The 16,972-nt window shown below is 54.0% G+C and overlaps 1 protein-coding gene across 1 annotated transcript in view; it reads left to right on the top strand.

The window, feature by feature from the left end:
• Window positions 1-12,493, top strand: part of NUP210 (nucleoporin 210) — a 129,039-nt gene extending 116,546 nt beyond the window's left edge. Inside the window, exons 33-40 of the mRNA XM_054721607.1 lie at window positions 1,942-2,078; window positions 4,036-4,159; window positions 5,279-5,425; window positions 6,938-7,188; window positions 7,765-7,981; window positions 9,354-9,449; window positions 9,530-9,613; window positions 11,217-12,493. Coding sequence (XP_054577582.1) covers window positions 1,942-2,078; window positions 4,036-4,159; window positions 5,279-5,425; window positions 6,938-7,188; window positions 7,765-7,981; window positions 9,354-9,449; window positions 9,530-9,613; window positions 11,217-11,317 — 1,157 coding nt within the window. The 3' untranslated portion in view covers window positions 11,318-12,493. The remainder of the gene's footprint in view (window positions 1-1,941; window positions 2,079-4,035; window positions 4,160-5,278; window positions 5,426-6,937; window positions 7,189-7,764; window positions 7,982-9,353; window positions 9,450-9,529; window positions 9,614-11,216) is intronic.
• Window positions 12,494-16,972: the final 4,479 nt, after the last annotated feature.

The following is a 16,972-nucleotide window of genomic DNA, read 5'->3' as shown; positions in this document are numbered from 1 at the left end:
TACTTGTTGTCAGTAGCCATTTTCACCCAACTTTCAGTTTGGATGGTGGCATCGGAGACCTTTGGGCACACACAGCCCAAATATATGGCCCTTTGCCACCCCTGCCCTGAAGCAGCTCTGTCCAGGAGTATTCTGCAGCGCGCAAGCGCCCTATGTCTACACTGACTCAGTAGCCACTAGCAGGTAAACACTTGAAATGCAGCTAATGCAGCTGAGGAACTGAATGTTTAGTTTGGTTAGTTTTGTGCTGGCAGCTATCGTGTGGCCAGCATGCCTCTAGAAGGAAACCTAAGCAAAGAATAGCTATTGGGCCAGTTTAGTGACTTCCAAATTTCAGCCCTTCCCTTGCCATCTGTACATCTATGACCTACATATACAATTATCGATTGGATTTTTTTCAAATTGGCTATTTTTTTTACCTTATTAAATTCCTTTTAAAAGGAAGGTAAACACTGCCTTTAAAGAAAAGCAAATATAAGTTGCCATAAATAGGCTGTGGTTGTTCAGTTTTTAATTTTATCCTATATAATAAAAGCCTAATACGCAAATTGACCAAACGGCAGATCGACCACCAGAATGACAGGTCGCTATGACATGCATTGATCACCAGGGGGCAGACACTCAACACAGGAGCTGCCCCTAGCCCGCAGGCCCCAGGCCAACCAAGGTGGGTGCCAACGGGGGCCCCCGACGCCCCACCAGTTGCCCCAAAGAGGGAGACAACCAGCGGCGGGGGACGGGGCTGGTGAGCAGGCAGCACCAGGCCGGCCAACGTGGATGCCAGTGGGCACCTGTCGATCGCCCCACCGGTCGCCCCACAGATCAGCCCTGATCATTGGCCAGGCCTGGGGACCCTACCCGTACATGAATTTCATGCACGGGCCTCTAGTTTATTATATAAATAGGTGAGGTGGGGTTTGGCAGGTGTGCCAGATGTGGGAAAGATAGGTGACATCTGGGGCTTTCCTCCCTAGGTCTCTCTAGTTTATTATATAACTAGTGGCCAGTGCACAAATTCGTGCACCAGTGGGGTCCCTCGGCCTGGCCTGTGGGACCAGGCTGAAACCGGCTCTCTGACATCCCCCAAGGGGTCTGGATTGCAAGAGGGCACTGGCCAGGCCGGGGACCCCATCGGTGCACAATCGGGGCCAGGGAGGGATATGGGGGATTGGCCAGTCAGGGAGGGACCATGGGAGGGCTCCAGGGTGTGTCCGGCCCATCTTGCTCAGTCCCCATCAGCCAGACCCCAGCAGCAAGCTAACCTACCTGTTGGAGCATCTGCCCCCTGGTGGTCAGTGCACATCATAGTGACTGGTTGACCAGTCGACTGTCTGCCCCCTTGTGGTCAGTGCACATCATAGGAGCGGTTGAGTGGCCTTAGCATATCATTAGCATATCACGCTTTGATTGGTTGAATGAACGACCCAACACTTAGGATATTAGACTTTTATTATATAGGATGTGATTAACTTTTAATTAAGAAATACTGTCTAGTGATAGTTCTGAGCCTGACACCTGCTTTGTTTGGTCAAAAGGGACTGATAAGTAATGGGGGCAGGGACAGTGCTGTGGGGAAGAGCCTGTAGAGGGTGGGGCCTGGAGGGCCAGCACCCAGGGCATCTCAGACAGGGGAGTGACTGAGAAACAAGCAGGGAGGGATGGGGATGGGAGGGGCCGGGGGAGCCTTCTTGGCAGGGCTACAGTTGTGCAGTATGCAGGTATGGTAGAACTTGCTGGTTCCAGGTGGCTGCAGCCAGGAGCAAGAGGGGAGTGGGTGAGCCAGGCAGCAGAGGCAGGCAGAGCAGTTTCTGTCCTGAGGGAGATGCGATGTGGAGTGGGGGTCGGGGCAGCGTGCAGACTGGCACAGTCACCAGGTGAGGTGGGGGTGGCAGGTGTGCCAGATGTGGGAAAGGTAGGTGACATCTGGCCTTTCCTCCCTAGGTCTCTCTGGAACCTGGAGCTCCTCAGACAACAGCATCCTCCACATAGACCCCAAGACGGGAGTGGCCGTTGCCCAGGATGCAGGATCCGTGACGGTTTACTATGATGTTGCTGGGCACCTGAGAACCTACAAGGAGGTGGGTTTCAGGACACACATGGCTCAGTGGCCCGAGAGGCATAGCTGAACTTCTTGGGGTGAAACTTTCAGTTTTTGGTACAGAGTGATTCCCTTTTCTCTAAGAAATAACTGTCAGTGCCTTGGGAGGCAGTCAAGCTCTGGGAGTGATAAGTCTGGGGTCTGCCACCCACTTCCTTCTGGGATTGGGACAACTGTCTTTTCATTTCCGGCCTCTGTCTCCCCATGTTAAAATGGTGTGATGATGAGAGGCGATCTCCTGGGGTTGTGCCTTCTCCCACTTGATTCGCGCTGTGCCTGGAAGAGCAGGAATGCCCTTTTGGGCGTTTCTTGGGCATTGTGGCTGTGGGCAGGCCAGCCTGGCGAGTTGGCATCACTGACAAAGTTAAACTTCCTCCAGCAAGTGACCTTTTGAGTGTTTCTGGAGGCGAACAAAACTGCTCTCTCTCCTGTTTATCTCCAGTTGAGAATGAATCAGTGAGCACGCCTGGCTGCACCCCAGTGTATCCCCAGAGCCAGTCTGCCTGTATGCACTCCAGCAGCATCACCCAGGAGTCTGCACGTTAGTGCTGCAGCGCGGCAGTTGGGGCCAGCGGGTGCGGGGAGAAGCACCTGGGGACGAATAAAGCCGTGCTCTCCTGGAATGAGCTACTTAGAGCGGTCAAGGGCGGGGACCTGGGGAAGGAATGCTGACAGAGGGAACATGGCATGGACACAGGTGTGCGGGGTTCAAGAGCCCAGTCCTGGTGGCTGGAAGATAGGATGTGGGGGAATGGAGGCTTGCATTGGGATTAGATCATGAACTGCATTAATTTCCAGTAGTTAGTTCCACGGAGTGGTTAAGTATGTAGGCTCTGGGGCCAGGCTGCCTGAGTTTAAATCCCAGCTGGACCACCCGCTGAGAGGCGGTGTGACCTTTGGAGAAGTTATTTAATCTCCCCATGCCTCAGTTTTCTTATTTGTAAAATGGGGATGCAGTATGTGGGAAGCACTTAGAATGGTACTCAGCATGTAACAAATGCTCAGTAGGCATTAGTTGCACTGTCACTATTCCAGGGTAAAGAGATTGAAGCTTATACTAGATGCAGTAGGGGTTCATCAGGGATTTTTTAATCAAAGAGTGACATGGATCAATGGTAAGTGTTGGAACAATCACCTGGTGCCCAACAGAGTGTAAGAGCCCAAGAGAGGAGGAGTAGCTGCAAAGTAAGCAGCCAGGAGACCGAAGAGGGGCCCCAGCTGGCACCATTGGGTGGGCAGAAACTGAGACGACTTTGAAGAGATTCAGGAGGTGGGGTCACCAAAGTGTGGTGACTATTTAGAAGTAGGGGATGAGGGAGAAGGAGGCCTTGGGGATGACTCCCCAGGGTCTGGCTTGGGCGATGAGGTAGATGGTCCTTTCCTGTGAGCGGGGAGCATAGAAGGGGAGGACAGTTGGGGGAAGATGATGAGTGACTTCGGGGCATGATGAGTTTGAGCTCCTCCAGGTGGGGCTGGCGGGGATGCAGCTGGGTGGGTGTGTCTGGAGCTCCAGGGCAAAAAGCTGGAAATGGGGATGGGGTTTATAGCACAGAGATGGTTCTTGAAGACTTGGATGTGGGTGGGAACAGGCAGGGCACACCAGAGCAACAGGGGAATGGGGTCGAGGCCCTGGCCCTATCTCCAAAATGCTGAAAGATTAATTAACCAAATTTATGAACAGAGAAGTGATGATACCTATCACAGGAGCCAAAATCCACAGCCCATACCAGACCGATGACCAGTTCAGGCCTGCTCTTCAGCACCCTGCCCCTGTTCAATGGGAGAGCACTGGGCTGTGGAGTCTGACCTGTTCCAGCACATCATTTAAGCTTTGAGCCTCGGTTTTATCACCTGTGAAATGGGCAGTCCCTGCATCCCAGGCCACAGGTTGAGACAAAAGCGCAGCCCTCAGTGAAGTTCCCTTGGCTTCCTTCTAGCTAGTGATTGGTGTCCCTCAGAGGATTCAAGCCCATCACATCCACCCTGTCCAGCACAGCTTCCAGGAGGCCACAACCTTCAAAGTGATGGTCACCGTGGGAGACAGAAGCTCTAACCTGAGAGGTAGGGAGTGAGCGGGACTCGGGTGGTCTGGGTAGGGCCTTGCAAGACTCCAGGAGTGGGGAGGGGGCTTCTTATGCCCCTCTCTTGGGGTTTCGTGTGCTCTTCCTACTCAAATGCTTACCAGCTCCAGAGAGAACATTTAACCCCAGATGGCCTGCTCCTTTCAGCGTTTTAGAAATCTGAGTGATCCACAAGCAGAAGTCGTGAAAATAATCTTCCTAAAAGAGCCTGTGTTTCTTAGCTGGAATGTGACTTCAGCCCTAGGGCAGCAGATAACAGAAAGCCACACTGACCACCACTAATCCCAGAAAGGAATGGCTTAGCAGGCCTCATCGCAGACGTGGCGTTCTGTGATTACCTGTCCCAAGTCATACACAGAACGTCCCATCCCATCCCCTGCCCATGAAAGCTCTGGACAGCAGCTTCCAGAAATAAAGACATCAATTAAGGCTTTTGTAGAAAACCACCTCACTGGTGGAATTAATGAGAACTGTTCTTGTTCTGATTAATGAGGCATCTTTATTGCGTCACAGTCCTCTCTTCCTACCTCAGTGCCAGTGAGAGAAGGGGAACTGTGGCCCTCCTGATGTCCAGATATCAATTGCCCATTTTCCCCACTGACAGGAACAGACACATGTTAGCGGGCCTGACAGATCCACATCCCATGCCCCTATACCCAAGCTCTAGAACAAATGCTGAAATTCTGTTCTGAAATTGCCTGAGATTCAGAATGATCCCCATCCTCTGTAAAACTTGTCCTTAGCTTTTATAAACCATGACACCTAATAATCCTAAATAATCCTAACTAATGCCTTTACTGCACCTGGGGCCCTAAGCTGCGCCCTGAGTCAGCTTGACCTGCAGCCCAGCATTGGGTGAGGCAGTCTGCTGTTCACCATTCTGTCACCCTTGATCTGTCATCTTTTGAGAACCCTAGGGGCTCCTCTTAGAAGGCATTTGGGGTGCAGGTGCCATTTGTGGCCCGGCCCGCCTCCATGTGCCTGTCTGTCCCTGCTCCCTCATCTTGGGGCTCTTCAGGCAGGTGTAGAGGCCTTGATGGGCCAGGAGTGGTGATCAGCAGGCCTGGCCCAGCCCTTCTTAACCTCTCCCCATCTCTAGGTGAGTGTTCTGTGGCCCAGGTGGAGGCCATCAAGAAGCTGCGTCCGGAATCCCTCATCAGCTGCCAGGTCCAGTTCAAGCAAGACGTCCTCAATGTACCGGCCTATGACGTGTTCACTGCAGAGCCAGCATTCGATGCTGCCCTAGGTAAGTCTCCAGGGGTTGAAAGTGGAAATTAACTTGCACAGAGGGTTTGCCTTCAGTGCATTTGACTCACTATGGCTGTCTGTCCAGAGGAGCCCAGCTAAGGATTGATGCTGTCACTCTGGCTCTGTGGTTCATGGTGTTCCTGTGATGGGTCATGGCTATTTTCAGCAACCACCTACCCCAGCAGACAGGACATGGTTCAAAGTTGGAAACCCTGAGCTCGAGGTCAAGGTCAAGGCTCTGAGAGGAGCAAACCAGAGAGAGATGGGACGTCCTTATTGAATAGTCAAGGGCCATGCAGTGTGTCAGTAACTGGAGCTAAGGAACTGAAGACCGGCATCATAGGCAGGAGTGGCTGCCTGCCCTAGGTGTGCTGGCCAAATCATGTTGAGCATCACCTCCTAGGTCTCAGGAAAGGGGTACCCTCCTAGGGTGCAGTTCAAGGGATAATTCCTGCTACATGCCACACATATCCTGAGTCCTCTGTGGTAGCTGCCAGTGTTATGATGATGACTGATGATGATCAGTGAGCATTTTTCAGTTCTTTCAGAGAACATGCAGCCCAGTCTTACCCAGGAGAAGTTAGCAGGCCGTGAGCTCAGTTTGCAGCTCCCGGTGGCCTAGGGTAGGGGGTCCTCTTCTTGCGCTCACTCTGCGGCTCTATCCCTCTGGTCTCAACACCACAGCACCTTCTGCACCCAGGCCACTGTCTGAGAACAGGACATACATCATGAGAGCACACGCATGTGCTAAGCTCAGGGCCTTCCACAGAGTAGACACCCAGCAGTCCCAGGCCCTGGCTACTCAAAGACACAGCCCCAAGGAGAGTGATGTTATTGCCACTTGACCAGGAGAAGCAGGGCCACCACCAAAACTGACTCGTCTAAGGGTGCTTAGCTGGCATAGGCATGGGAGGACTCCTCTAGGGGCACTTGGCTGGCATGAACATTGAAGGGACCCTAACCCAGGTTCAGGTTTGAGGTTCAGGATGCTTTCCAAGGCATCGCTCAACAGTGTCTGTTCAGCTCATTATCTATCTGGGTCAGGCATGGAGGACAGGTGATACCAAATAATCCTAACTAATGCCTTTACAGAACTTCTTACTGCACCTGGGGCCCTAAGCTGCACCCTCAGTCAGGTTGACCTGCAGCCCAGCGTTGGGTGATGCAGTCTGCTGTTCACCATTCTGTCTGTCACCCTTGTTCTGAGCCAGGCTGGCTGGGCCCAGCTGCAGAGCTGGACCTGGTGTTCCTGCCCAGAGAGCATCAATCCCATGGGGACCTGGGGCGTAGAGGATTCTGAAACAGTGAGGGAGAGTGGTGGGCATGAAAAGGATGTTTAATGGGCTGAAGACACTGATGAAGGACTTCCCAGGAGGCCCTTGGAGGAGGTGACACCTCACCTGGGCTCTGAAGGATGAGTAGGGATTCTCCAGTTAAAAAAGCAGGGAAAAGGAATAGCATTAGAGCATGGTGGGAAAAGGGACAAAGTGAAACACCCTTGTCTCCACAGGTCGGTACCTGTGCTCGGTCATGATGCACAGACTGACAGACAAGCAGCTGAAGCACCTGAGCAGGAGGAAGACAGCACTGCTGGTCACGGCCTCCCTCCAGGGCAGCCACTGCTCCGGAGAGCAGGTTGGGGTTGAGGTGCCCTTCAGCCCAGGACTGTACACTGACCAGGCTGAAATCCTTTTGAGCAACCATTACACCAGCTCTGAGGTCAAGGTCTTTGGTACCATGGAGATTCTGGAGAACCTGGAGGTAAGTGGCATCCACACACCAGCCTAGGGCATGAGGAAGGACCCGGAGGCAGCGAGGGCTAGGTGGCACATGGAAATCCTACATCACCTCTTTTTAAAATTAAAAATAAGAAAATGTTTAATACTCTTACCCTTTTTCCCCATAGCACTGTTGGTCTGTGTTAGCCTCTATAATTGTATTGATTATTATGATGCCTGCTGGTCTTCTCATCTCAGGGCAGCCAACGTGGCTGAGTCTAGAGAGACAGGGATGAGTTAAGTATGCGTTGTTCATGGTGGGTCTGCTGGGCCCTGGGATTGGGCTCCTGGGAATCCGCCATTGTTTGAGCTCCAGACTACTTCCCTTGCAAGTTTGTGTTTGGTGGGTGTCCGTGTCAGTTTAGCGTGTTTAAAAGAGCACGTGACTAGAATTCAATGTCCTGTCCTTACTCGAGTGTCTCCAGTGTGCTCCTCCCGGGCTTGGCAGGGGGTGTGCTCTCAGGAGAGCCCAGTCCACGGGAGCCGGGCGGGTCCCCACCTCCAGCTTTACGGGAGCAGCCAGCGAGGTGCTCCCCTCCCACCCTGACGTGTCTCCCAGGTGAAATCGGAATCCCCCGCAGTGCTGGTCTTTGAGAAGGAGAAGTCGGTGGGGCTGCCCAGCTCTGTTACGTACACAGTTGGCATCGCCGACCCTGCGGCCGGCAGCCCGGGGCCGCTGTCTACCACCCTGACCTTCTCCAGTCCTGTGACGAGCCAAGCGGTCACCGTCCCCGTGACCGTGACCTTTGTGACGGATCGCCGAGGGCCTGGTCCCTGTGAGTCAGGGGACAAAAGCTGGTCGGACCTGGGTGTGGAGAGGTGGACTGGAGTCACCCTGGGTGTTCGTGGAAACCTGAAAGAGTAGGAACTGGAGGAGTAGAAATGCAGAATGTCCCACAAAGTGCAAGTCGTCCCTTCGGGCGGTCATGCACGCTGTGCTTCCCACAGTCCATTCTCCGCACGGCAGCCAGAGGGAGCCTGTTAAAATGTGATTGGATTGCACCCCTCCTATGCTCAGCCTTCTGCCAGGACTCCCATCTCCTCGGGAGATGAAGCCCAAGTCCCTCCAAGGTCCCCTAACCCTCACATGGCCTGCCCTCTTGACCCATTTATGACTCATTTCCCCTTTGTGTGCCCTGCTCCAGCCAGACTGGCCTCCTTCCTGTTTTTTGGAACATGTGCAGCTGTTCCTTCACCCTTGGATGCTGTTTTCCCCTTGGCCCAAACCCCACCTCCTTTACAGCTTTTCTCCAGCGGCACCTTCTTCTAGAATCTGAACATCACCCCTCACTCCAAACCCTTACCTGCATGCTTCCTCAGCACGGCTGCCAGCTGCCAGCCCGCAGTAGCTGGTGCCATTGAGTAGTGATTGTTGCCCGTCTCCCCACGGGAAGTTAAGTATGTGAGGACAGCACTTAGAACAGGCCCCTCCATACAGTTAGGGTGCTATTAGCGAACAAAGTTGTTAATTCTGCACCTGTTGTGTTCCAGAGCCCATGCTGGCAGATGCCTGAAAAGCGCTCCCCCCGCCCCTCCTGCTACCAACCCCAGTAGAGAGGCATGGATCCCAACTACAGAAGGAAGGGAATGGTTCTAGAGATGTGGCTGCAGATGGGGCAGCACACGCGGGCAGTTTCCCCGCTGCTGGGAGGAGCTGCAGGTCAAAGGGCTGCTTCAGCCACGTCTGGAAGGATGAGTGGCCGGGGCGGATGATGTAGTCAGAGACCCCGGGGCCATGTGCAGGCTTTGGGGCCGAAGCCTCAGCTCTGAGAGCAGTGGCGTCCCTGTAAAGGGCCTTTGCCCCTGACCTCCCTCTGCTGCTGTGGTGCTAACTCACTGCTTGGCGTTTTCAGCACTGCTCTGCTTTTTGGGCGGCATGGCTGATCCTGGGCAGCCCATGCCCCCTGACTCCCTCAGCTTTCCTACTGAGCAGTGGGGGGCCTTTCCATGAGGAGGAAGCAGACCGCCTGGGCCTGGAGGAACGGGGCGGGTCAGGCAGCCCAAGTGGAAGGGGACAGAGCAGGGGAGACAGCCCCACGGACCAGACCCTGCTCCTGGCCTCGAGCAGGCCCTTACCCTCGGGCCATGCACACGGACCCTCAGGGGTTCCAGGGCAGTGTGCTAAGCTGGTCTCTCCACTGCCCACAGATGGAGCCGGCCTCTTCCAGCACTTCCTGGATTCCTACCAAGTCATGCTCTTCACACTCTTTGCCCTGCTGGCTGGGACCGCGGTCATGATCATAGGTGAGGCAGGCCACGTTGTGTCCTTGGATTGCACCCCCGTGCCCATCCTGCCCTAACCAGCCACGTATTCGGTCTTGCAGCTTACCACACGGTCTATGCTCCCCGGGAGCTCGCCACCCCGCCAGCCCTGTCCCACCGAGCCCGCCCTCAGCACAGCTCCCACTGTGAGTAGCCCCCTGAAAGCCCAGGCAGTCAGAACTGGGCCGAAGAGGAGTCCTGGGGAGAAGTGGCGGTTGAGGCCCTAGACCTAGTGTCTCAGCAAGCGTGGTGCTGGGCACAGAGGAAGGCAGAGCTGGGAGCTCATGGGAGAGAACCGTGGGCTCCAACACTGGTCCGGGTCCTGGGCCAGGAGAGCTTTCGCAGCCAGAGCTGGGCAGGGGGAGGGGCCGTGGCAGGGAGTGCTGTCTCGGCAGGTATGCACACTAGGCCTGGCTCCCATCTGCTGGGGCACCGCAGTGAACTTTAAGCTGGGGCTGGGCTGACAGACTCAGAGACAAGGATTCTGGGTAGTCCTGATGAGGGATGTCCCAGGTGGGCAACAATGCCAAGCCCATTCCCCTTAACAATCCCACTGTCTCTGGTGGCACTGAGGCCCTGGCGACTCTGCACAATTCCAGGGAGCACCTCTCTCTGTAAGTGGTGTCCCTGAAACTGTGCAGTACCCACTCTGCACAGCTGTGCACGGCAGCCCTTGTCTCCTGATTTCCATTCAAGGGTTCTCTCCCCCACACAGGAAATCCTGACCTGTGTCTGCCGACTATGTCTAGGTTCAAGGGCTCCGTGAAGTTTTTGACAGAGGACACAGTTTTGTATATAGATGCATTTCCAGGATAGCCAGTTCCCACATGCATGCTGGACTCCAGAGTCACAGTCTCCAAGCAGGCTCCCCCTAGGTCTGCGAACTAATGCCTGTGAAAGGCATAGGCTGGTCAACAGCTCACTAGCTTTGTAGCTCGGGTAGGCTAACCAGAGGCGCTCACCCTTTCTAACCACACCTCCCCACTACCTCCCCTCCCACCCCAGGTGCCCTTTCTAACCACACCTCCCCACTCACTCTCTGCGGGTGCTGGAGCCACCCCTGGGCCTTTGCATTGTCTCCCCGACACCCCGACCTTCTGCTCACCTTGGAGTCTGTTCATGTACCTTTCCCTGCCAGGGGCTGTTCCTACAACAGTTGGACAGCCCCTTCCTGCATGTACCATGGGCCAGATGCTTCTCTGCCATCCTGAGACTCTGCTGGAGGTCCGGGAGGTCAGGAGTCACACTCTAGGCCTCTCTGCATATCCAGCTGCTCTCTTTCCCTCCTAGGGCCAGCTCAGTGAGCCCCCAGTGGATTCAGTCTTCGGCCCAGAAGTGCCGGGGGCACATTTAGGAGGTGCGGGGGGCACATTTAGGAGGTGCCGGGGGCACATTTAGGAGGTGCGGGGGGCACATTTAGGAGGTGCCGGGGGCACATTTAGGAGGTGCCGGGGGCACATTTAGGAGGTGCCGGGGGCACATTTAGGAGGTGCCGGGGGCACATTTAGGAGGTGCCGGGGGCACATTTAGGAGGTGCCGGGGGCACATTTAGGAGGTGCCGGGGGCACATTTAGGAGGTGCCGGGGGCACATTTAGGAGGTGCCGGGGGCACATTTAGGAGGTGCCTGGGGGCACATTTAGGAGGTGCCGGGGGCACATTTAGGAGGTTCCTGGGGACCTTAGTTCAGAGAAATCTCAGGAGCTTCCCTTTCTCTGTGCTCTTGCTCACATGTCTCTCTCTTCACCCAGATTTTGCTGCCTCATCTCCGATGCCTTCTCTTGCACTGCCTCCTGGTCGCCGAGCTAGCCCTCCCTCAGGGCTGTGGAGCCCTGCCTACACCTCCCACTAGTCATTGGGCCGGGGCAGTCCTGCAGCGCCAGCCTGGAACAAGCCCCTGATGGTTGCCCAGCCCGGCCCAGTCCCACTGCTCGTGTGTGTTCTAATCTTTAGTTTAGACTGTGCTTATCGGCTGCTGCTGATGTGTCGGAGTTTGTTTTACTTCAGTCTTCTGATTTGTCCCTTTATGCCTGGTTGTCTAGGGTTTCATTTTCCTAGTCTACAATCACTCCCTTCTCAGACTTGGAGCAGCCAGACTCTGTTTAGACGTTGTCCGTAGATGATGCTACTGCAGTGGTCTCAGGGAAAGGTCTTTTTAATTACCTTTTTATTCTGGGGGCTTTCCCCCCGCCCTGTGGACATTGCTTTTCCCCTGTTCCGGCTCCTGCTAGGAAATGGGGGAAGTGAATGACAGATGCCCATGCCTGCCCGTTTACTGCACAAGAAGCCTCAGGACCGCAGCGAGTGGGACCCTGCGCCCACTCGGCCTCACTGAAATGCTGAGACACAGCAGGGAGTACCAGCCAGGATGCTTTGGGCCCCTCTTTGGGCCACTGTGAATAGACTGCGGGCCTTTGTGCTTCTTTGTTTCCTAACCTGTGGAAACATCTGGATGCAGCCTCGCCCCCTGGGATGTCCCAGTTCTCTGTCAGCACAGGAACCTTGGAATCATCGTTAGGAAATGTCCTTGGAGTCAGGAATCTTTGTGTTCTTTTGGAGAAGCCTTCGTATTCCCAAGCACAAAGACCTAGTGTTATTTGTCCCTCCTTTTGTATGACAGTCACACCTCAGCAGATCTGAGCCTCTGTCCTCCCAGCGGTTCTCCAGGCAGCTCTCCAGCAGGTGCACCCAGCCGGACCAGTGAGGGGCTGGGAGAAGACAAGTGGGGAACGTTCTTTCTCCTTCCCAGCTCCTCACTCCCTCCGCCATGCAGCCCTCTGCCCTGCACCAGGTAGACCTAGAGGCACACCCCAGGGCTAGTCTCACATAGGCGCTGTGTGCGGGGTCTGGTTTGACTCTGAGATGCAGTGTGAATCCACTTCAGTCCCTGGGGTTGGTCTGGGATTTATTTTTGTAAAGCTGGAGACAGGAAGAATTGTGCCTTGCATATTACTTGAGCTCAAACTGACAACTTGGATGTAAACAGGTATATTTCTATTTGGTTTATTTAATAAAGCTCACTATAATTTCTTAAGAGTGTGTGATCATTGCCGGGATTACATGAGTCCTGCCTGGAAGTGGCCCAGGCCCTGGTGACTGCTTCTGGTTACATGGGTTTGGGAAGAAGCTCTGTTTTGCTGCCCTTGAGCCTTCTGTGCCACATCTTCCTTCTCTGGCTGGCCACCAAAGCCTGCCTTCCGCCTCCGAGGGACCAGCCGGTGGCCAGGGCACGCGGCCATGGTGTCTTCCCACAACTGCCAGCCCAGGGCCCCATAGGTGCCTTCCTTGTAGGAGCACATGGCAGCCCTGCCCACACATCTGCATGTTACCGGGTGCCAGCTCAGCCTTCTCTCCTCAGCACCTTTCCCTCTGCCAGCTCTTCCTTTCTCCCTGCCACTCTGGCTTCCACCTCACTCTCCTATAAGGCTAACCTTCCCCGGGTCACCAGCACCTCTGCTCAGCCAGTCCTCTCACTGACCTCTATAGTGTGGACACTTCCCTGTTAACTCCCTGCCTTGTGGGCAACTCCTCATCTGCTGCCCCACTTTGCCTCCCCATACCCTTACCCTCTGCCTGTTGGATTGCTCTTGCCCCTCAGGGCTAGTCCTCTGCCAGCCCTTCTCCACCCCAACTCAGGCCCCAGAGCCCCCGTCTGCCTTCACAGAGCACTCACACAGATGTCCGAGAGCCCTGTGGGGCAGGTCACAGGCATGGGAACAGATCCTGAGAGAAATGAGATAGCTGCCCAAGATCACAAGCTACCCCAAGGTTCCTCTGGTGGAGACCGGGTGTCCCCAACATCACTTCCTCTTCTTCCTTAGGATCCAAACCTCTGACTAAGCAGGACAGAGCCGCCAGCATGCACAGAAGCCACCATGCCTTTATGTTTTGGGAACAGACTGAGCAGCAGTGTCCCATGCAGCTCACAAAATGGTCTCCCAAAGGAAGGCGGAACGCTCCTCGTCTCAGCATCCCTTCCCCTGGCTGAGCAGACCTGTGGGGTTTCCATGTAGCAAGGACAGTAGAGTCACTGGGCCATCGTAACCATGAAGCCTGCATCCCAGCCCAGGACTGCCTCCCTTGTCACTCACTGGCTTCATGATCAAGTGGGCCTTCATTCACAGCCAAACCTAATGCAAGCCCCGATGTCCCAGCCCTCTGCTCGGGGGGGGGGGGGGGGGAGGGGGGGGGGGGGGGGCCTCCTGTAGGCCACACCCACATATCCAGTCACCTCCTGACACTGCGCTCCTTTCCCCACCATGCGCGCACTTGCTCCTGCACCACTGAGGTCCCCTCCTCAGGTCCTCCTGGACCCACTCGCTGCATCCAGCCCGTCTCCCAAGTTCCCATGAACCCGTCTTCTCCTTGTCTCCTCATCTTTTTGGCTTCCCATGGCTCTTTTCTCAGTCCAGGGACACTCCCTGTAGGATGAGGTCATGGCCTCCCCACTGGCCTCCCTGCCCCAGCCTCTCCTCATCTCAACCACCCCCATACCCCCTGCCTTGCTGCTGGCAGATCTGATTGTTGCACCTCCCTTAAACTCCACCACAGCCCTTCCTGGGTGTGGTCCCTTCCGGCCTAACTGTCCCAGCTTCTTTGTACCATTTCCCAAACAGGCTCTGCTGTCCTCACCTCTGCTCTTTGTGCTCAGCTGGAAACTGCCCTCCTGGCCCAATCCATCCTCCCCACCTCTCACTCAGCTGGCTCTAAGATCAGACAGAGCTGGGGTCAGTTCTTGGATGCACCCTTTCCCTCCTGTGCAGTCCTGTTCTGGTCTCTTACCCACACTGGGATTTGTTTTTCTCCTCTGTGAAATGGGTGCAGCAGTGCCTACAAAGTTATTGTAAAAATCAACAAGGAACCATGTGTGAGGCCTTTCATTTGGGCAGTGGGTGGGTGAGGAAGTGGCTGATCTGACTCTCAGAGGGGAAGGCAGGAGAGGGAGACCGTGAGGAATAGGCCTCAGCACCATATGGAAGGCTCTGTGTGTTGTGGAGCGAAGGCGAGGAAAGACCACTGGAGCCCAGACCAAATTAAAATGTAGGGAGCCTTTATTAGCCGGGTGGCCGGACGACCCGGCGACTGCCCTGCCATTCTCCACACAGGGAGACCAGAGAGCAGCAGCGACTCTTTGTGTAGGACCGCTTTTAAGCACATTAACCACATCCGGTTTTTGCAGAACAAGTAACCCAAGACAAAACAGTTTTTCCCAAGCAACGTCAGGATCATGCCAATGACGACCATGTTATTCACAGGGTCATCCTGTTCTCCAGAAAGCTGACAGTGTTCTGTGAAAGAAGGCTACGTCCTGGGAAGGGGCCATGAGACCATATCTCAAGGCCTGGCCTGGTGTCAGCACTGATAACTCTATCTGGGGCACAGTCCACGGCCTCTCTGGAAGCATGCTCAAACATTCCCACTCTCCAACAAGGAGCAGGGCGGAGGCCAGCTCCTGCACTTGAGAGCCCTGGGGAAAGGGAGATGACTGGGTGCATAAAAGATTGTGTAACTGAACAAGGTTTGGCTGCCTGCCACAATGAAAGCCAAACTCATGAGACGTGCTCTTGAGAAAAAACAGTGGTTTATTAAAATGTCGAGCACCTGAGAAGGAGCGGGACTCTCGTCCCAAAGCCCATCTTCACATCTCAGTGCAGGCAAGGGTTCTTATCAGGAAGGAGAGGAAAAGCAGAAAAAAGAAATCAGGGGAGGAGTAAGTTAGCAGAGTCCATTCTGATGATGATCTTGCAATAGATCAAGTGGAGGTCCAGTTTTCATGGTTGAGAACAGCAGGTCTCCCAGAGCCAGAATGTCCGGTTGCAGAATCTGCCTCCTCCTCCAAAGCTAGTCCCTGTAATATGCCCAAAAGGCTGTTAGCCATTTACGGCAGGCGCAACCAACTGGGCCTTTGTTTGAAGACATGCCGCCGGTTCCCTGATTTGGAGAGAAACATTGTTAATTATATGTTATTTATTCAACAATAGTATTTTGTTGATTAGCATAAGATTTCATCTATCCTCTGTAACAACTGGGTAACAAGTGATAACTTTAAAACAAGTTATGGCCTGCTCATGCTGACAAGCTAAATGCGAAATCTAAAAAGCCTGGCTGGTGTGGTTCAGTGGTTGAGTGTCAGCCCAAGAACCAAGAGGTTGCTGGTTCGATTCCTGGTCATGGCACATGCCTGGATTGTGGGCCCGATCCCCAGTAGGGGGTGTGCAGGAGGCAGCCAATCAATGATGTTCCTCTCTCTCATCGATATATCTTTCTATCCCTCTCCCTTCCTCTCTAAAAATCAATAAAACATATTTAAAAAAATAAAAGCCCCTGTAGGCGCTGCCATTGCCCCGGTCCTGGTTTCCCTGACTGGAAGCAGGAGAACTTTTTTCACGAGGATTCTGTGAGGACACAATGAACTAACAGATGGGAGGTGCTGCGTCCACGTGTGCTGCTGTCACTGTTGGGGAAAGCTGGCACAGGCCGTGAGGAGAAATGTTCATATAATGGTGGGATGAAGAGACCGGTGAGCAGGGCAGGAGGGCGCTCCTCAGCCCCCTGGACCTCTGCTGTTACTCCCCATGCTGTGTTGCCAATCATCTGACCCCACTGCCCTCCCCAGCTGGGGTCTCCTTGAGGGTGGAAACAAGCCTGATTCTATTATGTTTCCAGGACCTGGGGCACAGAAAGATCTAGAAAGCATTCAACTGATGTCATATATTCAGCACAGAGTCTGCCTGGTGCACAGTTATGTGCCCTTGAGTCAGTTTTGCCTCCTGGTGACCCTATGAATGAGTGATGTCCACAGTGTCCTGTCCTCAGCAGCCCCTACTCAGCTCCTGCAGACTCGCACCTCGGGCTTCTTTCATGGAATCCAACCATCTCATGTTTGGGATTCCTCTTTTCCTGCTGCCTTCTGTTTTTCCCAGCATTTTTGTCTTCTCCAAAGAACCCTGCCTTCTCATAGTGTGCCCGAGGTAGCTTCAGTTTTGTCATTTTTACTTCCAGCAATGCTTCAGCTTTAATTTGCTGTAGGTTCACTTGTTCATCTTTCTGGTGGCTCAGGGTATCCCATAGAGCCCTCTCCAACACCATATTTCAAATGAACCCATGTTTTCCCATCAGCCTTCTTCACTATCCAATTTTCACATCTGTATATAGTAATTGAAAATATGAGGGTGTAGGTGATTTAAGCCTTGGTCTCTAATGATACATCTTTGCTTTTGGTGATCTTTTCTAATTTTTCCATTGTTGCCCTTCTGAGCCTCAGCCTTCTGTTTATTTCTTGGCTTCAGTCTCCATTTGAATTGATGACTGAACTAAGGTAAGCAAAATCTTTAAATATTTCATACTGAACCCACAACACTCAATAATCGTCAGCAATGCCCTCAGACGGGCCTCCTCGGTGGCACAACTGGGCTGCCAGGAGCCAGGAATCACATCACACCTAGACATGGCAGCATTCATAAGAAGAGCAGAAAGTCAAGCTCTCCCTGTCCCCACCCAACGACTA

The sequence above is a fragment of the Eptesicus fuscus genome, chromosome 9 (assembly GCF_027574615.1).
Source record: "Eptesicus fuscus isolate TK198812 chromosome 9, DD_ASM_mEF_20220401, whole genome shotgun sequence".
NCBI lineage: Eukaryota > Metazoa > Chordata > Mammalia > Chiroptera > Vespertilionidae > Eptesicus > Eptesicus fuscus.
This window is presented reverse-complemented; position numbering and strand designations above follow the sequence as displayed.